Raw genomic sequence first — 18,561 nt, 5'->3', positions numbered from 1 at the left:
CCTAATACCAACCCTAATCCAAACCCTAACCCTAATCCCAACTCTAACCCTAACTTTAGCCCCAACCCTATCCCTAACTTTAGCCCCAACCCTAACCCTAGCCCTAAGGCTACTTTCACACTTGCGTCGTTTGGCATCCGTCGCAATCCATCGTTTTGGACAAAAAATGGATCCTGCAAATGTGCCCGCAGGATGCGTTTTTTGCCCATAGACTTGTATTGCCGATGGATCGTGACGGATGGCCACACGTCGCGTCCATCGTGCACTGGATCAGTTGTGTTTTGGCGGACCGTCGGCACAAAAAAAGTTCAATGTAACTTTTTTTTGTACGTCGGGTCCGCTATTTCTGACCGCGCATGCGTGGCCGTAACTCCGCCCCCTCCTCCCCAGGACATAGATTGGGCAGCGGATGCGTTGAAAAACTACATCCGCTGCCCACGTTGTGCACAATTTTCACAACGTGCGTCGCTATGTTGGGCCGACGCATTGCGACGGTCCCGTACCGACGTAAGTGTGAAAGAAGCCTAACCCTAAATTTAGCCCCAACCCTAACCCTAAATTTAGCCCCAACCGTAACCCTAAATTTAGCCCCAACCCTAGCCCTAACCCTAACCCTAGCCCTAGCCCTAACCCTAGCCCTAACCCTAGCCCTAACCCTAACCCTAGCCCTAACCCTAATTTTAGCCCCAACTGCTCTTCTCCTGCCGGCCGGCAGATGGCGACAGATGGCGAGCGCACTGCGCATGCGCCCGCCATTTTCTTTCCCCATGAAGATGCCGGCGGGCAGGAGAAGGACGCAGGAGGACCCAGGGACACCGGTAAGTATAATAGGGTCCCCGAATCCCCCTAGTTCTCTGTCCTCTGATGTACGATCACATCAGAGGACAGAGAATTACACATTACTTTTTTTTTTTTTGCTGTCGCCGGTAAACAGTTAATTACCGGCGATTGCAAAACAGGGGTCGGTAAACTGACCCCGATCATGTTCTTATGGGTCTCGGCTACCCCCGGCAGCTGAGACCCCAAAGATTCTCCCGGTGCTGGCCGGCGGGCGCACTGCGCATGCACCCGCCATTTTTTTGTCGGAAAAAGATGGCGGCGCCCATCGGGAGCCACGAGGAGCACCGGGGGAGACAGGTGAGTATCAAGGGGCTATCTGGGACCCCTTTTCTCTGTCCTCTGATGTGCGATCACATCGGAGGACAGAGAAATTAAAAAGAAATTGCGTTTCTTTTTTTTTGCGATCGCCGGTAAACGGTTAATTACAGGCGATCGCAAAAGCGGGGTCGGTAAAAAAAACCCCGAATCATGTTCTCTGGGGTCTCGGCTACCCCCGGCAGCCGAGACCCCGGAGAAAATCGGACTCTGGGTGGCGCTATTTAATTTAATTAACGGCGCTGTGGTTTAAGTACCCTTAGCGGCCGCCATTAAAAGGTGTATCGGCGGTCATTAAGGGGTTAAATAAAGCTGCTTTGTTTTTGATACTTCCTGGTATTTGGCTTTGACAAAACTTTATTGACATACCTATGTGCAGATTACATGTGTTTTTTATGCTTTTCTGCTTTGGATGTGCATTTTTTACCTGCTAAATTTCCTCAACTAATGCAAGTCTATGGGGAAATTTGGCACAGAAAACTCAAAGTACCTGTAAGAGAAATTGACGTTGTGTGGATTTGAAACACACACCGCAGATCAGTTTACACTGTATTAAAAAGAAGCACGTTGGGCAGGAGATTTCTATAAATCCCATCCACTTTGCTGGAACTGTAAGATGCTGTGGTTTTGATGCAACAAAAATATGCAACATCAAAAACTCACCAAAAGCTCATCATTGGAACGTAGAATTATTCACCCAAAGCCAGTTGCTTCTGTTGTATTTAGGTGTATGCCATCTTATCATGAAAAAATGTACACTAGAACCAACAATTACAAACATATAATTTTTTATTAAATACTGAAAATGTATTTTACATATATAGATTAAGCATATTAAAAAGTGAGAACCACAAGGTGGTGCAAAAATGCTAAAATCCTCCACACATGAAAATTATAGAGTAATTGTTGAATTGTGAGCGAAATTAAGGCAATTAAACAGATACCTATGGTGGGGATATGCATACAAATAAGGCAGTAGGTACCTATAGTTAGATGTTAACCAAGGACCCTGCATGGCCAAACATTACTTGCCACTCTGATAAAGCTACACCTAATACGAAACAAAAGGACCCATTCCAGTTCAACAGCAGTATACAAATGTATTACACATAAACTGGACTAAACTGAATAGCCACAAAAGCACAGAGAACCGTAATCAACCAAAAAACCTGTAAACTAGCAACAAAAGTCTCCCAATACAGTGTAAAGAATCAATAATGTCTTTATTGAAAATACAAATTTTAAAATGTTTTAACCCCTTCCCGACCTGTGACACAGCGTATGCGTCATGAAAGTCGGTGCCAATCCGACCTGTGACGCATATGCTGTGTCACAGAATGATCGCGTCCCTGCAGATCCGGTGAAAGGGTTAATTCCCATTTCACCCGATCTGCAGGGACAGGGGGAGTGGTAGTACAGCCCAGGGGGGGTGGCTTCACCCCCCCGTGGCTACAATCGCTCTGATTGGCTGTTGAAAGTGAAACTGCCAATGAGAGCGATTTGTAATATTTCACCTAAAAAACTGGTGAAATATTACAATCCAGCCATGGCCGATGCTGCAATATCATCGGCCATGGCTGGAAACACTTTTGTGCCCCCACCGATCGCCCCCCCAGCCCTCCGATCTGTGGTCCGCTCCCCTCCGTCCTGTGCTCCGCTCCCCCGTCCTCCTGTCCGCTCCCCCGTGCTCCAATCCCACCCCCCGTGCTCCAATCCACCCCCCTGCACACTGATCCACCCGCCCGCACACCGATCCGCCCGCCCGCACACCGATCCACCCGCTCGCACACCGATCCACCCCCCCGCACACCGATCCACCCGCCCGCACACCGATCCACCCCCCCATGCTCCGACGCCCCCCCCGTGCCCTGATCTCCCCCCCCTTATACTTACCTAGCCTCCCGGGGTCCGTCTGTCTTCTTTCCTGGGCGCCGCCATGTTCCAAAATGGCGGACGCATTGTTATGACCTGGTGGTCAGGACAATAATGGACCTGGTGGTTAAGAGCACATGGAATGACCTGATAGTTTCTGATAATAAAGGATGAGCTCTGGGACGTGGGAACTCTGCTGACCGCAATCCCTAATCCTATCAAACACACTAGAAATAGCCGTGGATTGCGCCTAACGCTCCCTATGCAACTCGGCACAGCCTAAGAAACTAGCTAGCCCTGAAGATAGAAAAATAAAGCCTACCTTGCCTCAGAGAAATTCCCCAAAGGAAAAGGGAGCCCCCCACATATAATGACTGTGAGTAAAGATGAAAATACAAACACAGAGATGAAATAGATATAGCAAAGTGAGGCCCGACTTACTGAACAGACCGAGGATAGGAAAGGTTACTTTGCGGTCAGCACAAAAACCTACAAAAAGACCACGCAGAGGGCGCAAAAAGACCCTCCGCACCGACTGCGTCCCAGAGCTTCCAGCAAGCAAGACAACAATAAAAATAGCAAGCTGGACAGAAAAATAGCAAACCAAAGAAATACAAGCTGGAACTTAGCTTCTGCTGGAAGACAGGTCACAAGAACAATCCAGGAGTGAACTAGACCAATACTGGAACATTGACAGGTGGCATGGAGCAAAGATCTAAGTGGAGTTAAATAGAGCAGCCAGCTAACAAATTTACCTTGACACCTGAGGAAGGAAACTCAGAAACACCCACCAGAGGAAGTCCATGGACAGAACCAGCCGAAGTACCATTCATGACCACAGGAGGGAGCCCGACAACAGAATTCACAACAGTACCCCCCCCCCCCCCTTGAGGAGGGGTCACTGAACCCTCACCAGAGCCCCCAGGCCGACCAGGATGAGCCAAATGAAAGGCACGAACCAGATCGGCAGCATGAACATCAGAGGCAAAAACCCAGGAATTATCTTCCTGACCATAACCCTTCCACTTGACCAGGTACTGGAGTTTCCGTCTCGAAACACGAGAATCCAAAATATTCTCCACCACATACTCCAACTCCCCCTCAACCAACACCGGGGCAGGAGGATCAACGGATGGAACCACAGGCGCCACGTATCTCCGCAATAACGACCTATGGAACACATTATGGATGGCAAAAGAAGCAGGAAGTGCCAAACGAAATGACACAGGATTGATAACCTCAGAAATCTTATACGGACCAATGAAACGAGGCTTAAACTTAGGAGAGGAAACCTTCATAGGAACATAACGAGACGACAACCAAACCAAATCCCCAACACGAAGTCGGGGACCCACACAGCGCCGGCGGTTAGCGAAACGTTGAGCCTTCTCCTGGGACAATGTCAAATTGTCCACCACATGAGTCCAAATCTGCTGCAACCTATCCACCACAGTATCTACACCAGGACAGTCCGAAGACTCAACCTGCCCTGAAGAGAAACGAGGATGGAAACCAGAATTGCAGAAAAACGGCGAAACCAAAGTAGCCGAGCTGGCCCGATTATTAAGGGCGAACTCAGCCAACAGCAAAAAGGACACCCAATCATCCTGATCAGCAGAAACAAAGCATCTCAGATATGTTTCCAAAGTTTGATTAGTTCGTTCGGTTTGGCCATTTGTCTGAGGATGGAAAGCCGAGGAGAAAGACAAATCAATGCCCATCCTAGCACAAAAGGATCGCCAAAACCTCGAAACAAACTGGGAACCTCTGTCAGAAACGATGTTCTCCGGGATACCATGTAAACGAACCACATGCTGGAAAAATAATGGCACCAAATCAGAGGAGGAAGGCAATTTAGACAAGGGTACCAAATGGACCATCTTAGAAAAGCGATCACAAACCACCCAAATGACCGACATCTTTTGAGAGACGGGGAGATCCGAAATAAAATCCATAGAAATATGCGTCCAGGGCCTCTTCGGGACCGGCAAGGGCAAAAGCAACCCACTGGCACGAGAACAGCAGGGCTTAGCCCGAGCACAAGTCCCACAGGACTGCACAAAAGAACGCGCATCCCGTTACAAAGAAGGCCACCAGAAGGATCTAGCCACCAAATCTCTGGTACCAAAGATTCCAGGATGCCCAGCCAACACTGAACAATGAATCTCAGAGATAACTCTACTAGTCCATCTATCAGGGACAAACAGTTTCTCCGCTGGGCAACGGTCAGGTCTATCAGCCTGAAATTTTTGCAGCACCCTTCTTGGTCAAATCAGTCAACGGTTTAGCAACAGTAGAAAAATTAGCGATGAAGCGCCGATAAAAATTAGCAAAGCCCAGGAACTTTTGCAGGCTCTTCACAGATGTTGGCTGAGTCCAATCGTAAATGGCCTGGACTTTAACAAGGTCCATCTTGATAGTAGAAGGGGAAAAAATGAACCCCAAAAATGAAACCTTCTGAACTCCAGAGAGACACTTTGACCCCTTCACAAACAAGGAATTCGCACGAAGGACCTGGAAAACCATTCTGACCTGCTTCACATGAGACTCCCAATCATCCGAAAAGACCAAAATATCATCCAAATACACAATCAGGAATTTATCCAGGTACTCTCGGAAGATATCATGCATAAAGGACTGAAATACTGATGGAGCATTGGAAAGCCCGAATGGCATAACCAGGTACTCAAAATGGCCCTCGGGCGTATTAAATGCTGTTTTCCATTCATCGCCTTGTTTAATACGCACAAGATTATACGCCCCTCGAAGATCTATCTTGGTGAACCAACTAGCCCCTTTAATACGAGCAAACAAATCAGACAGCAACGGCAAAGGATACTGAAATTTGACTGTAATTTTATTAAGAAGGCGGTAATCAATACAAGGTCTCAAAGAACCATCCTTCTTGGCCACAAAAAAGAACCCTGCTCCTAATGGTGATGACGACGGGCGAATATGGCCTTTCTCCAAAGATTCCTTTATATAACTCCGCATAGCGGCGTGTTCTGGCACAGATAAATTGAACAATCGGCCCTTAGGAAACTTACTACCAGGAGTCAAATTAATTGCACAATCGCAATCCCTATGAGGAGGTAGGGCACTGGCTTTGGGCTCATCAAATACATCCCGATAATCCGACAAAAACTCCGGGACTTCAGAAGGAGTGGAAGACGAAATAGACAAAAATGGAACATCGCCATGTACCCCCTGGCAACCCCAGCTGGACACAGACATAGATTTCCAGTCCAATACTGGATTATGAACCTGTAGCCATGGCAACCCCAAAACGACCACATCATGCAGATTATGCAACACCAGAAAGCAGATATCCTCCTGATGTGCAGGAGCCATGCACATGGTCAATTGGGTCCAGTAATGAGGCTTATTCTTGGCCAAAGGCGTAGCATCAATTCCTCTCAATGGAATAGGATACTGCAAGGGCTCCAAGAAAAAACCACAGCGCCTAGCAAACTCAAAGTCCATCAAAGTCAGGGCAGCACCTGAATCCACAAATGCCATAACAGAATAGGATGACAGAGAGCAAATCAGAGTAACGGACAAAAGAAATTTATACTGTACCGTACCAATGGTGGCAGACCTAGCGAACCGCTTAGTGCGCTTAGGACAATCGGAGATAGCATGAGTGGAATCACCACAGTAAAAACATAGCCCATTCCGATGTCTGTGTTCTTGCCGTTCAGCTCTGGTCAAAGTCCTATCACATTGCATAGGCTCAGGCCCATGCTCAGATAGTACCGCCAAATGGTGCACAGCTTAACGCTCACGCAAGCGTCGATCGATCTGAATGGCCAAGGACATAGACTCATTCAGACCAGCAGGCATGGGAAACCCCACCATGACATCCTTAAGGGCTTCAGAGAGACCATTTCTGAAGATTGCTGCCAGGGCACATTCATTCCACTGAGTGAGCACAGACCACTTTCTAAACTTCTGACAATATATCTCCGCTTCATCCTGACCCTGACACAGAGCCAGCAAGATTTTCTCTGCCTGATCCACTGAATTAGGTTCGTCGTAAAGCAATCCAAGCGCCAGGAAAAACGCATCAACATCACGCAATGCCGGATCTCCTGGCGCAAGGGAAAATGCCCAGTCTTGAGGGTCACCACGTAACAAAGAAATAATGATCTTTACTTGTTGAACAGGGTCACCTGAGGAGCGAGGTTTCAAGGCAAGAAACAATTTAGAATTATTTTTGAAATTCAAGAACTTAGATCTATCACCAAAAAACAAATCAAGAATTGGAATCCTAGGCTCTGACATCGGATTCTGAACCACAAAATCTTGAATGTTTTGTACCCTTGTAGTGAGATTATCCATCCAAGAGGACAGACCTTGAATGTCCATGTTTACACCAGTGTCCTGAACCACCCAGAGGTAAAGGGGAAGAGAAAGACAAAACACACTGCAAAGAAAAAAAAATGGTCTCAGAACTTCTCTTATCCCTCTATTGAGATGCATTAGTACTTTGGGCCACCTGTACTGTTATGACCTGGTGGTCAGGACAATAATGGACCTGGTGGTTAAGAGCACACGGAATGACCTGATAATTTCTGATAATAAAGGACGAGCTCTGGGACGTGGGAACTCTGCTGACCACAATCCCTAATCCTATCAAACACACTAGAAATAGCCGTGGATTGCGCCTAACGCTCCCTATGCAACTCGGCACAGCCTAAGAAACTAGCTAGCCCTGAAGATAGAAAAATAAAGCCTACCTTGCCTCAGAGAAATTCCCCAAAGGAAAAGGCAGCCCCCCACATATAATGACTGTGAGTAAAGATGAAAATACAAACACAGAGATGAAATAGATATAGCAAAGTGAGGCCCGACTTACTGAACAGACCGAGGATAGGAAAGGTTACTTTGCGGTCAGCACAAAAACCTACAAAAAGACCACGCAGAGGGCGCAAAAAGACCCTCTGCACCGACTCACGGTGCGGAGGCGCTCCCTCTGCGTCCCAGAGCTTCCAGCAAGCAAGACAACAATAAAAATAGCAAGCTGGACAGAAAAATAGCAAACCAAAGAAATACAAGCTGGAACTTAGCTTCTGCTGGGAAGACAGGTCACAAGAACGATCCAGAAGTGAACTAGACCAATACTGGAACATTGACAGGTGGCATGGAGCAAAGATCTAAGTGGAGTTAAATAGAGCAGCCAGCTAACGAATTAACCTCGTCACCTGAGGAAGGAAACTCAGAAACACCCACCAGAGGAAGTCCATGGACAGAACCAGCCGAAGTACCATTCATGACCACAGGAGGGAGCCCGACAACAGAATTCACAACAGCGCATGCGCAGTGCGCCCGCCGAATCTGCCGGCCGGCAGATTCGTTCAAATGTGAATTTTGATCACTGTGATAGGTTTTATCACAGTGATCAAAATAAAAAAAACAGTAAATGACCCCCCCCCCCCTTTGTCCTCCATAGGTAGGGACAATAATAAAATAATTTTTTTTTCCCACTAAGGTTGGAGTTAGAACTAGGGGTAGGGTTAGGGTTAGGGGTAGGGTTAGGGGTAGGGGTAGGGTTAGGGTTAGGGGTAGTGTTAGGGGTAGGGTTAGAGGTAGGGTTAGGGGTAGGGGTAGGGTTAGGGTACGGTATGTGCACACGTATTCTGGTCCTCTGCGGATTTTTCCGCAGCGGATTTGATAAATCCGCAGTGCTAAACTGCTGTGGATTTATCGCGGATTTACCGCGGTTTTTCTGCGCATTTCACTGCGGTTTTACAACTGCGATTTTCTATTGGAGCAGTGGTAAAACCGCTGCGGAATCCGCAGAAAGAAGTGACATCCTGCGGAATGTAAACCGCTGCGTTTCCGTGCAGTTTTTCCGCAGCATGTGTACAGCGATTTTTGTTTCCCATAGGTTTACATTGAACTGTAAACTCATGGGAAACTGCTGCGGATCCGCAGCGTTTTCCGCAGCGTGTGCACATACCTTTAGAATTAGTCTATGTGCACACGGTGCGGATTTGGCTGCGGATCCGCAGCAGTGTTCCATCAGGTTTACAGTACCATGTAAACATATGGAAAACCAAATCCGCTGTGCCCATGGTGCGGAAAATACCGTGCGGAAACGCTGTGTTGTATTTTCCGCAGCATGTCAATTCTTTGTGCGGATTCCGCAGCGTTTTACACCTGTTCCTCAATAGGAATCCGCAGGTGAAATCCGCACAAAAACCACTGGAAATCCGCGGTAAATCCGCAGGTAAAACGTAGTGCCTTTTACCCGCGGATTTTTCAAAAATGGTGCGGAAAAATCTCACACGAATCCGCAACGTGGGCACATAGCCTTAGGGTTAGGGTTGTGGTTAGGGTTAGGGGTGTGTTGGGGTTAGGGTTGTGGTTAGGGTTACGGCTACAGTTGGGATAAGGGTTAGGGGTGTGTTGGCGTTAGAATTGAGGGGTTTCCACTGTTTAGGCACATCAGGGGGTCTCCAAACGCAACATGGCGCCACCATTGATTCCAGCCAATCTTTTATTCAAAAAGTCAAATGGTGCTCCCTCCCTTCCGAGCCCCGACGTGTGCCCAAACAGTGGTTTACCCCCACATCTGGGGTACCAGCATAGTCAGGACAAACTGCGCAACAATTACTGGGGTCCAATTTCTCCTGTTACCCTTGAGAAAATAAAAAATTGCTTGCTAAAACATCATTTTTGAGGAAAGAAAAATGATTTTTTATTTTCACGGCTCTGCGTTGTAAACGTCTGTGAAGCACTTGGGGGTTCAAAGTGCTCACCACATATCTAGATAAGTTCCTTGGGGGGTCTAGTTTCCAAAATGGGGTCACTTGTGGGGGGTTTCTACTGTTTAGCCACATCAGGGGCTCTGCAAACGCAACGTGATGCCCGTAGAGCATTCCATCAAAGTCTGCATTTCAAAACTTCACTACTTCACTTCCGAGCCCCAACGTGTGCCCAAACAGTAGTTCACCCCCACATATGGGGTATCACTGTACTCAGGAGAAACTGGACAACAAATATTGGGGTCAAATTTCTCCTGTTACCCTTGAGAAAATTAAAAAATTCTGGGCTAAAAAATTATTTTTTAGCAAAGAAAACGTATTTATTATTTTCACTGCTCTGTGTTATAAACTTCTGTGAAGCACTTGAGGGTTCAAAGTGCTCACCACACATCTAGATTAGTTCCTTTGGGGGTCTAGTTTCCAAAATGGGGTCATTTGTGGGGGATCTCCAATGTTTAGGCACACAGGGGCTCTCCAAACGCGACATGGTGTCCGCTAATGATTGGAGCTAATTTTCCATTTAAAAAGCCTATTACCGTTGGCAAAATAGGAAATTCCAGGCTAAAAAATCATTTTTGAGGAAAGAAAAATTATTTTTTATTTTCATGGCTCTGCGTTATAAACTTCTGTGAAGCACTTGGGGGTTTAAAGTGCTCAGTATGCATCTAGATAAGTTCCTTGGGGGGTCTAGTTTCCAAAATGGGGTCACTTGTGGGGGAGCTCCAATGCATAGGCACACAGGGGCTCTCCAAACGCGACATGGTGTCCGCTAACAATTGGAGCTAATTTTCCATTCAAAAAGTCAAAAGGCGCGCCTTCCCTTCCGAGCCCTGCCGTGTGCCCAAACAGTGGTTTACCCCCACATATGAGGTATCGGCGTACTCGGGAGAAATTGCTCAACAAATTTTAGGATCCATTTTATCCTATTGCCCATGTAAAAATGAAAAATTGAGGCGAAAAGAAATTTTTTGTGAAAAAAAAGTACTTTTTCATTTTTATGGATCAATTTGTGAAGCACCTGAGGGTTTAAAGTGCTCACTAGGCATCTAGATAAGTTCCTTGGGGGGTCCAGTTTCCAAAATGGGGTCACTTGTGGGGGAGCTCCAATGTTTAGGCACACAGGGTCTCTCCAAACGTGACATGGTGTCCGCTAACGATGGAGATAATTTTTCATTCAAAAAGTCAAATGGCGCTCCTTCCCTTCCAAGCCTTACCATGTGCCCAAACAGTGGTTTACCCCCACATGTAAGGTATCGGTGTACTCAGGAGAAATTGCCCAACAAATTTTAGGATCCATTTTATCCTGTTGCCCATGTGAAAATGAAAAAATTGAGGCTAAAAGATTTTTTTTGTGAAAAAAAAGTACTTTTTCATTTTTACGGATCAATTTGTGAAGCACCTGGGGGTTTAAAGTGCTCACTATGCATCTAGATAAGTTCCTTGGGGCGTCTAGTTTCCAAAATGGGGTCACTTGTGGGGGAGCTCCAATTTTTAGGCACACGGGGGCTCTCCAAATGTGACATGGTGTCCGCTAAAGAGTGCAGCCAATTTTTCATTCAAAAAGTCAAATGGCGCTCCTTCCCTTCCAAGCCCTGCCGTGCGCCCAAACAGTGGTTTACCCCCACATATGAGGTATCAGCGTACTCAGGACAAATTGGACAACAACTTTCGTGGTTCAGTTTCTCCTTTTATCATTGGAAAAATAAAAAAATTGTTGCTGAAAAATCATTTTTGTGACTAAAAAGTTAAATGTTCATTTTTTTCCTTCCACGTTGCTTCTGCTGCTGTGAAGCATCTGAAGGGTTAATAAACTTCTAAAATGTGGTTTTGTGCACCTTGAGGGGTGCAGTTTTTAGAATGGTGTCACTTTTGGGTATTTTCAGCCATATAGACCCCTCAATCTGACTTCAAATGTGAGGTGGTCCCTAAAAAAAATGGTTTTGTAAATTTCGTTGTAAAAATGAGAAATCGCTGGTCAAATTTTAACCCTTATAACTTCCTAGCAAAAAAAAATTTTGTTTCCAAAATTGTGCTGATGTAAAGTAGACATGTGGGAAATGTTATTTATTAACTATTTTGTGTCACATAACTCTCTGGTTAAACAGAATAAAAATTCAAAATGTGAAAATTGCGAAATTTTCCAAATTTTCGCCAAATTTCCGTTTTTATCACAAATAAACACAGAATTTATTGACCTAAATTTACCACTAACATGAAGCCGAATATGTCACGAAAAAACAATCTCAGAACCGCTAGGATCCATTGAAGCGTTCCTGAGTTATTACATCATAAAGGGACACTGGTCAGAATTGCAAAAAGCGGCCAGTTCTTTAAGGTCAAAATAGGCTGGGTCATGAAGGGGTTAAGGAGATTAGAGCAAACTGAAAAGGGGTACACTGGATGGAACTGAACTCTGGGTATTTATATCTATCTGTGGTTTTTACTTTTGCTGCTACAATTAGTTCCCTTGATTTTTGATATGCATGACGCTGTCCCTGATTGCCCTTAGGGGATTATGCACTTTATACTTTATTACATGTTTTTTTCTGAGGCCAGTCAGGGAGTGAGGAACTCCCAGATACATGTGTGTGATGTATTGAGTATTTTATATCTGTCTTGAGACTCTTTTGGCTATCAGCACCATGCACTTTACTCTGTGTTTACCTATATGCAATATTGAACTGTGCCTCAAGCGGATGATATTAAATTCTTTATCTTGGATGTAATACACGTGTACAGGGCCACCATCAGGGCATTTCTGCCCTGACTAGCGTATGGGGGCCCGCATTGGGCCCCGTCTCATCTACCCATCGGGCCCTGCCCTGGGCTCTGAGACGCAGGTTCTATTGCTTTGCAGGCCCGTCCGGGCCTGCTAGGCAATAGTTAAAGCCGCCAGCCAATCGGAGGCTGGCAACTGACGTCAGCATGCACGTCGGCGGCGTATGACATCATTGTCATTCGCCGGCGAGTCCGCGCTGAAATGCTTGGGATGGACGTCGGCGCTGAACAGTGGCCAGGTGAGAAGAAAGCTGTTTTTTTTTATTTTTTTTACTGAAGGCCGGGGCAGATTGGAGGCACAGGGGGCAGGAATGAAGAAAACACAGGGGGGCAGAATGAAAACACGGGCCAGAATGAAGACAACACAGGGGGCAGAATGAAAACATGGGGCAGAATGTAGACAACACGGGGGCAGAATGAAAACACAAGGCAGAATGAAGAAAACTGGGGGCAGAATGAAAACAACACGGGCAGAATGAAAACACAGGGGGCAGAATGAAGAAAATACGTGGCAGAATGAAGAAAATGGGGCAGAATGAAGAAAACACAGGGGGCAGAATGAAGAAAATACGTGGCAGAATGAAGAAAACACAGGGGGCAGAATGAAGAAAACAGGGGGCAGAATGAAGAAAACGGGGCAGAATGAAGAAAACGGGGCAGAATGAAGAAAATACAGGGGCAGAATGAAGAAAACACGGGGCAGAATGAAGAAAACAGGGCAGAATGAAAACATGGGGCAGAATGAAGAAAACACAGGGGGCAGAATGAAAACAACACGGGGCAGAATGAAAACACAGGGAGAAGAATGTGAGACACGTAGGCAGAATAAGAGACACGGGGGCAGAATGTGAGACACGGGGGCAGAATGTAAGACACGGGGGCAGAATGTGAGACACAGGAGCAGGATGGGAGACAGCAGAATGTGAGACATGGGGCAGGATGGGAGACAGCAGAATGTGAAACACGGGGGCAGGATGGAGACAGATGGGGCAGGATCATGGTGCATGATGGATACGATGGAGACAGATGGGGCAGGATCATGGTGCAGAATGGAGACAGATGGGGCGGTAGGATCATGGGACAGATGGGGCAGGATCATGGGGACAGATGGGGCAGGATCATGGTGCAGGATGGATACGATGGAGACAGATGGGGCGGGATCATGGTGCAAAATGGAGACAGATGGGGCGGTAGGATCATGGGACAGATGGGGCAGGATCATGGGGACAGATGGGGCAGGATCCTGGCGACAGATGGGGCAGGATCATGTGGACAGATGAGGCAGGATCATGGGGACAGATGAGGCAGGATCATGGGGACAGATGGAGCAGGATCATGGGGACAGGTGGGGCAGGATCATGGCGACAGATGGGGCAGGATTATGGGGACAGATGGAGCAGGATCATGGGGACAGATGGAGCAGGATGGATACTCATGAGGGCAGAATGGGAAAACATATGGCTGGAGCCAGGAATGAGATACACGGGGCTAGGCTGGGGAATATTATTACCATAGGTGCTAATTAAGGGATATTATTACTGCAGTGATGTATTTATTTATTTTTTTAGGATACTGTTTTAAATGGGAGAGAGGGGTGGTCCTGTTACTGTGCAGAGCAACACTATGTTAAGTAAAATTAAGTAATGTGTTCTGCAAGCGGAGCTCTAGATAACTGTGTTATTTCCTGCAGGGATGACTTCTGGCTGGAAGAAGTGATGGTGGTCTGTGCTGGATTAAGATGAAAAGCGAAGCTGAAGGAATACACCTAGAGACGTCACTGGTGAGTCAGTGTGTTACCTGTACACTGACAATATACACTGTATACTATATACAGTGGTCCTGTGTACAATGTCACCAGTGATCACTGTTTTACTTTTACACTGACACTGTATACAGAGCTCCTGTGTATAATGTCACCGATGATCACTGTATTACCTGTACACAGACACTGCATACTAGTACAGATCTCCTGTGTATAATCACCCTTTTGGTGATAGTATTGTTTTTTTTTTATTAATGATCAGTATTTTAATATTCAGTCACTATGTGGTGGTAAGATGTTGTCCAGCCATGGTGTGGCAGAATTTGTTCCTTGTATGTGCTATTCTTCGGTCACTGTGGTGGTAATATGTGATCTGGACATGATGTGGCAGTATTTGCTCCTTGTATGTGGTATAGGTCACTGTGGTGGTAATATGCGGTCTGGTCATGGTGTGATGGTATTTGTCTCTTGTATCTGGTATTATTCGGTCACTGTGGTGGTAATATGTGATCTGGACATGGTGTGGCAGTATTAGTTCCTTGTATGTGGTATTACAGGTCACTATGTGGTGGTAATATGTGATCTGGCCATGATGCGGTGTATTTGTCCCTTGTATATGATATTATTGGTCATATTAAAAAGTGAAAAATAAATAAAAATTTACCTATATTGTATTGTATATTTTAACAAATGTTTAATATGTTAGCGTAGAGTAGAGCTTGGCCAAAAGAGTCTGCCTTGTTGTGGTGGAAGATTAGAATTCTTTTTTTGGCTAAAACAAAAGCTGCTGGCTATATGTATGATCTGGTGATGGGAACTGTTAATGTGTGATTGGTGAGAAGTGGAGTTTTTTCAAGAGAGAGCGGTGGGACTGTGGACAGTTTGAGGGATGGAGGTGGGGCTGGGATGGAGCCTGGGCGGAGTCTCAAGGGGGCCCTGAAAATTTTGCCAGTATGGGGCCCCGAAATTCCTATTGGCAACCCTGCATGTGTATATTTATACCCAGGATACTGTCATCATTTGTTCCGTCCAAAGTATGTTTTTTTCCATCCTGTTTTTTCAGTTTGCTCTTATCTCCTTAAAAGATTTTAAAATTTGTCTTTTCAATAAAGACAGTATTGATTCTTTACGCTGTGTTGGGGGACTTTTGTTGCTAGTTTACAGATTGTGTATTACACATAAAGCAATACCTGTAGTGTAGGATACAGCACACACCATAAGACCCGACGCACGTTTCGGCAGTTTGGCTTCTTCCGAGGTATTTAGGTGTAGTATGGCATATGTTTCTGTAGTTATTATATGTACAGTGATATGCTTTTAGTCTCTCTAACTCCAAGGATACCTTCAGCTAATATCGTTTTCAGAGTTGTCGAGATTATCAGCGTACTATTAGACATAGTGGGGCTAGAAAAGGGATCTGATCTCACTCACTGGATTTGCTTTATATGAAAATTGAAGGGAGGGTTCAATCCAACATCCTTTTGACCATAGATTTTAAATTAATTGTGGTTTACCATATTCAGACTCTATCATCATGACCAAAGAAGGCTGTTTCTACAGTTTTATTAATAAATTCACAATGATTTTTCTAGATTACTTCACAGAGCATTGAAAACGCTGTTAATAAACTTCGAGACAGAGCAAACCAAGTATCTGTGTGCCCCGTAAAAAAGAAAAATCATTGGGGGACTATTAGAGGAATTGTGCAGTTTGGAAGAGGTATTTATACATGCAAAGTCTTTTTGTTACCTTTTCAAGAAAGAATTAATATGGCATTATGTTGCATGAGACCATTTTGTCTTGTAATATATGGTGTTTGCACTGTGTGTTATCTTTTGTATTGTGTGTACAAACTGAGGATATGCAGCATTACAATTTAAGTTCTGGACATTAAAACCTTTATTTATGCTCGGAGCTCAAAGTGTGAAAATGCATGAGAAAACCAATGAAACCTATGAGAAAACGTGCCTGCCTAAGGGAGCTTTCACACTACATTTAGAACTTGTGGGTCCCGTCAGTGCTTTCATCCAAACCCCCCGCAAAACGGGATTCAGACATGTAAGTCTACTGGAGGCAGACACTCACAGGCAGTCTACCACATCAGAGTGTCCACCTCCAGTAGGCCAACGTGCTTGAAAATGATGCATGACAGTGCACACATTCGCATATGCTTGAACCTTGCTTTGCGGGGAAGTTTGGACATAAGCCCCGACTGGACTGACGAACGAGTGCTAGAATGCAGTGTGAAAGCACCAAGTTAGGCAGGCACTTTTTTTTCATTGGTTTTGTTTGTGATCACTGTGGATGATAGAAGGGTGCATACAATAAAAGGGACAATAACAAAATGTAAGGCAGATATAGTTAGCTAGCAGTTCAAAGGTTGTAGGAAAGTGGGGCAAAATTCCATGTTTTGCTTGGGGCCATAGATGTGTAAAAGAGTTGTAAAAGAGATCTCCTATAGCCAGGATTAAATAGATATGGTTATTCCTTTTAAAAATATAAGACAATCTAAAAGAAAATCCCTCCAGTATTATGCCTGGTATAACTGATATTTTGGAGGAAATAATGCAGATTTCTTGCCCTCTGTGTAAGGACAATGTCTGCACTCCTACAAATGTAATGTCTTCACCCTTTCTAGCTAATTCCACTAGTTTCGCTCCATAAACTCAGATATCATTTTATGTCTTATCTGCTGAATTAGTTTTATTACATCGCCAATCCCATCAGTACACAGACTCGGCGGCTGCCTATCACTTTGTCACTGACCCTGATCTTTTCTGATGATATTTCCAATTACTATCCTAATAGAATTAACATGAGGTTTGTTGCAGGTAAAATGTTAAGAGGATTTTTGCCTGTGTATCCAAAGTCTCTGTGGGTTGACGTTAAAACATTTTGCAATGGGCTTCCATTTCACATAGTGTTTGATGAAGAGGTAAGAGATTTTATCTTACACTTAAATCGTTTGTCGCTCTATGACTACAGTTGTTTTATAATAAGACAAAGAATATGTGCAGCAGAGGATGCTGGGAAGTAATGGACAATGAATGATGTATGGATAAAAAAAGATGCATGTATTTCTACACTGCTCAAAAAAATAAAGGGAACACTAAAATACCATCCTAGATCATCCTATATCATCCTAGATATCTCTGAATGAAATGTTCCAATTGCAAATTTTTATTCAATGCATAGTGGAATGTGTTCAGAACAATAAAACATAACAATTATCAATGTAAATCAAAATGAATATTCCATGGAGGTCTGGATTTGAAATGATACTCAAAATCAAAGTGGAAAATCAAATTACAGGCTTAGCCAACGTCAGTGGACATGCCTCATGACAAGGAAAAGATGCTCAGTACTGTGTGTGGCCTCCACGTGCCTGTATAACCTCCCTACTGTAAAGTGCCTGGGCATGCTCCTGATGAGGTGGCGGATGGTCTCCTGAGGGATCTCCTCCCAGACCTGGACTAAAGCATCCACCAACTCCTGGACAGTCTGTGGTGCAACGTGACATTGGTTGATGGAGCGAGCCATGATGTCCCAGATGTGCTCAATCGGATTCAGGTCTGGGGAATGGGCAGGCCAGTCCATAGCTTCAATGCCTTCATCTTGCAGGAACTGCTGACACACTCCAAGGTCTGAGGTCTGGCATTGTCCTGCATTAGGAGGAACCCAGGGCCAACCGCACCAGCATATGGTCTCACAAGGGGTCTGAGGATTTCATCTCGGTACCTAATGGCGGTCAGGCTACCTCTGGCGAGACATGGAGGGCTGTGCGGCCCTCCAAAGAAATGCTACCCCACACCATTACTGACCCACTGCAAACCGGTCATGCTGAAGGATGTTGCAGGCAGCAGATCGCTCTCCATGGTGTCTCCAGACTCTGTCACGTCTTTCACATGTGCTCAGTGTGAACCTGCTTTAATCTGTGAAGAGCGCAGGGTGCCAGTGGCGAATTTGCCAATCCTGATGTTCTGAGGCAACTGCCAAGCGTCCTGCACGGTGTTGGGCTGTGAGCACAACCCCTATCTGTGGACGTCGGGCACTCAGACCATCGGTTTCAAACCATTTTTGCAGACACTTGCACATTTGTGGCCTGCTGGAGGTAATTTTGCAGGGCTCTGGCAGTGCTCCTCCTGTTCCTCCTTTCACAAAGACGGAGCTAGCGGCCCTCCTACGGTCCCCTCCACATTTCCTGGTGTACTGGCCTGTCTCCTG

The 18,561-nt window shown here is 45.5% G+C and overlaps 1 protein-coding gene across 1 annotated transcript in view; it reads left to right on the top strand.

Moving 5' to 3' along the window:
- Positions 1 to 18,561, top strand: part of LOC138637838 (guanylate cyclase soluble subunit beta-2-like) — a 125,395-nt gene that overhangs the window by 56,476 nt on the left and 50,358 nt on the right. Inside the window, exons 7-8 of the mRNA XM_069726762.1 lie at positions 15,930 to 16,056; positions 17,169 to 17,272. Of these exons, the coding sequence (XP_069582863.1) occupies positions 15,930 to 16,056; positions 17,169 to 17,272 (231 nt within the window). The remainder of the gene's footprint in view (positions 1 to 15,929; positions 16,057 to 17,168; positions 17,273 to 18,561) is intronic.

This window comes from Ranitomeya imitator, chromosome 5, assembly GCF_032444005.1.
Source record: "Ranitomeya imitator isolate aRanImi1 chromosome 5, aRanImi1.pri, whole genome shotgun sequence".
Lineage (NCBI taxonomy): Eukaryota > Metazoa > Chordata > Amphibia > Anura > Dendrobatidae > Ranitomeya > Ranitomeya imitator.
The sequence above is the reverse complement of the archived record's forward strand: the minus strand, read 5'-3'. Positions and strand labels throughout refer to the sequence as shown.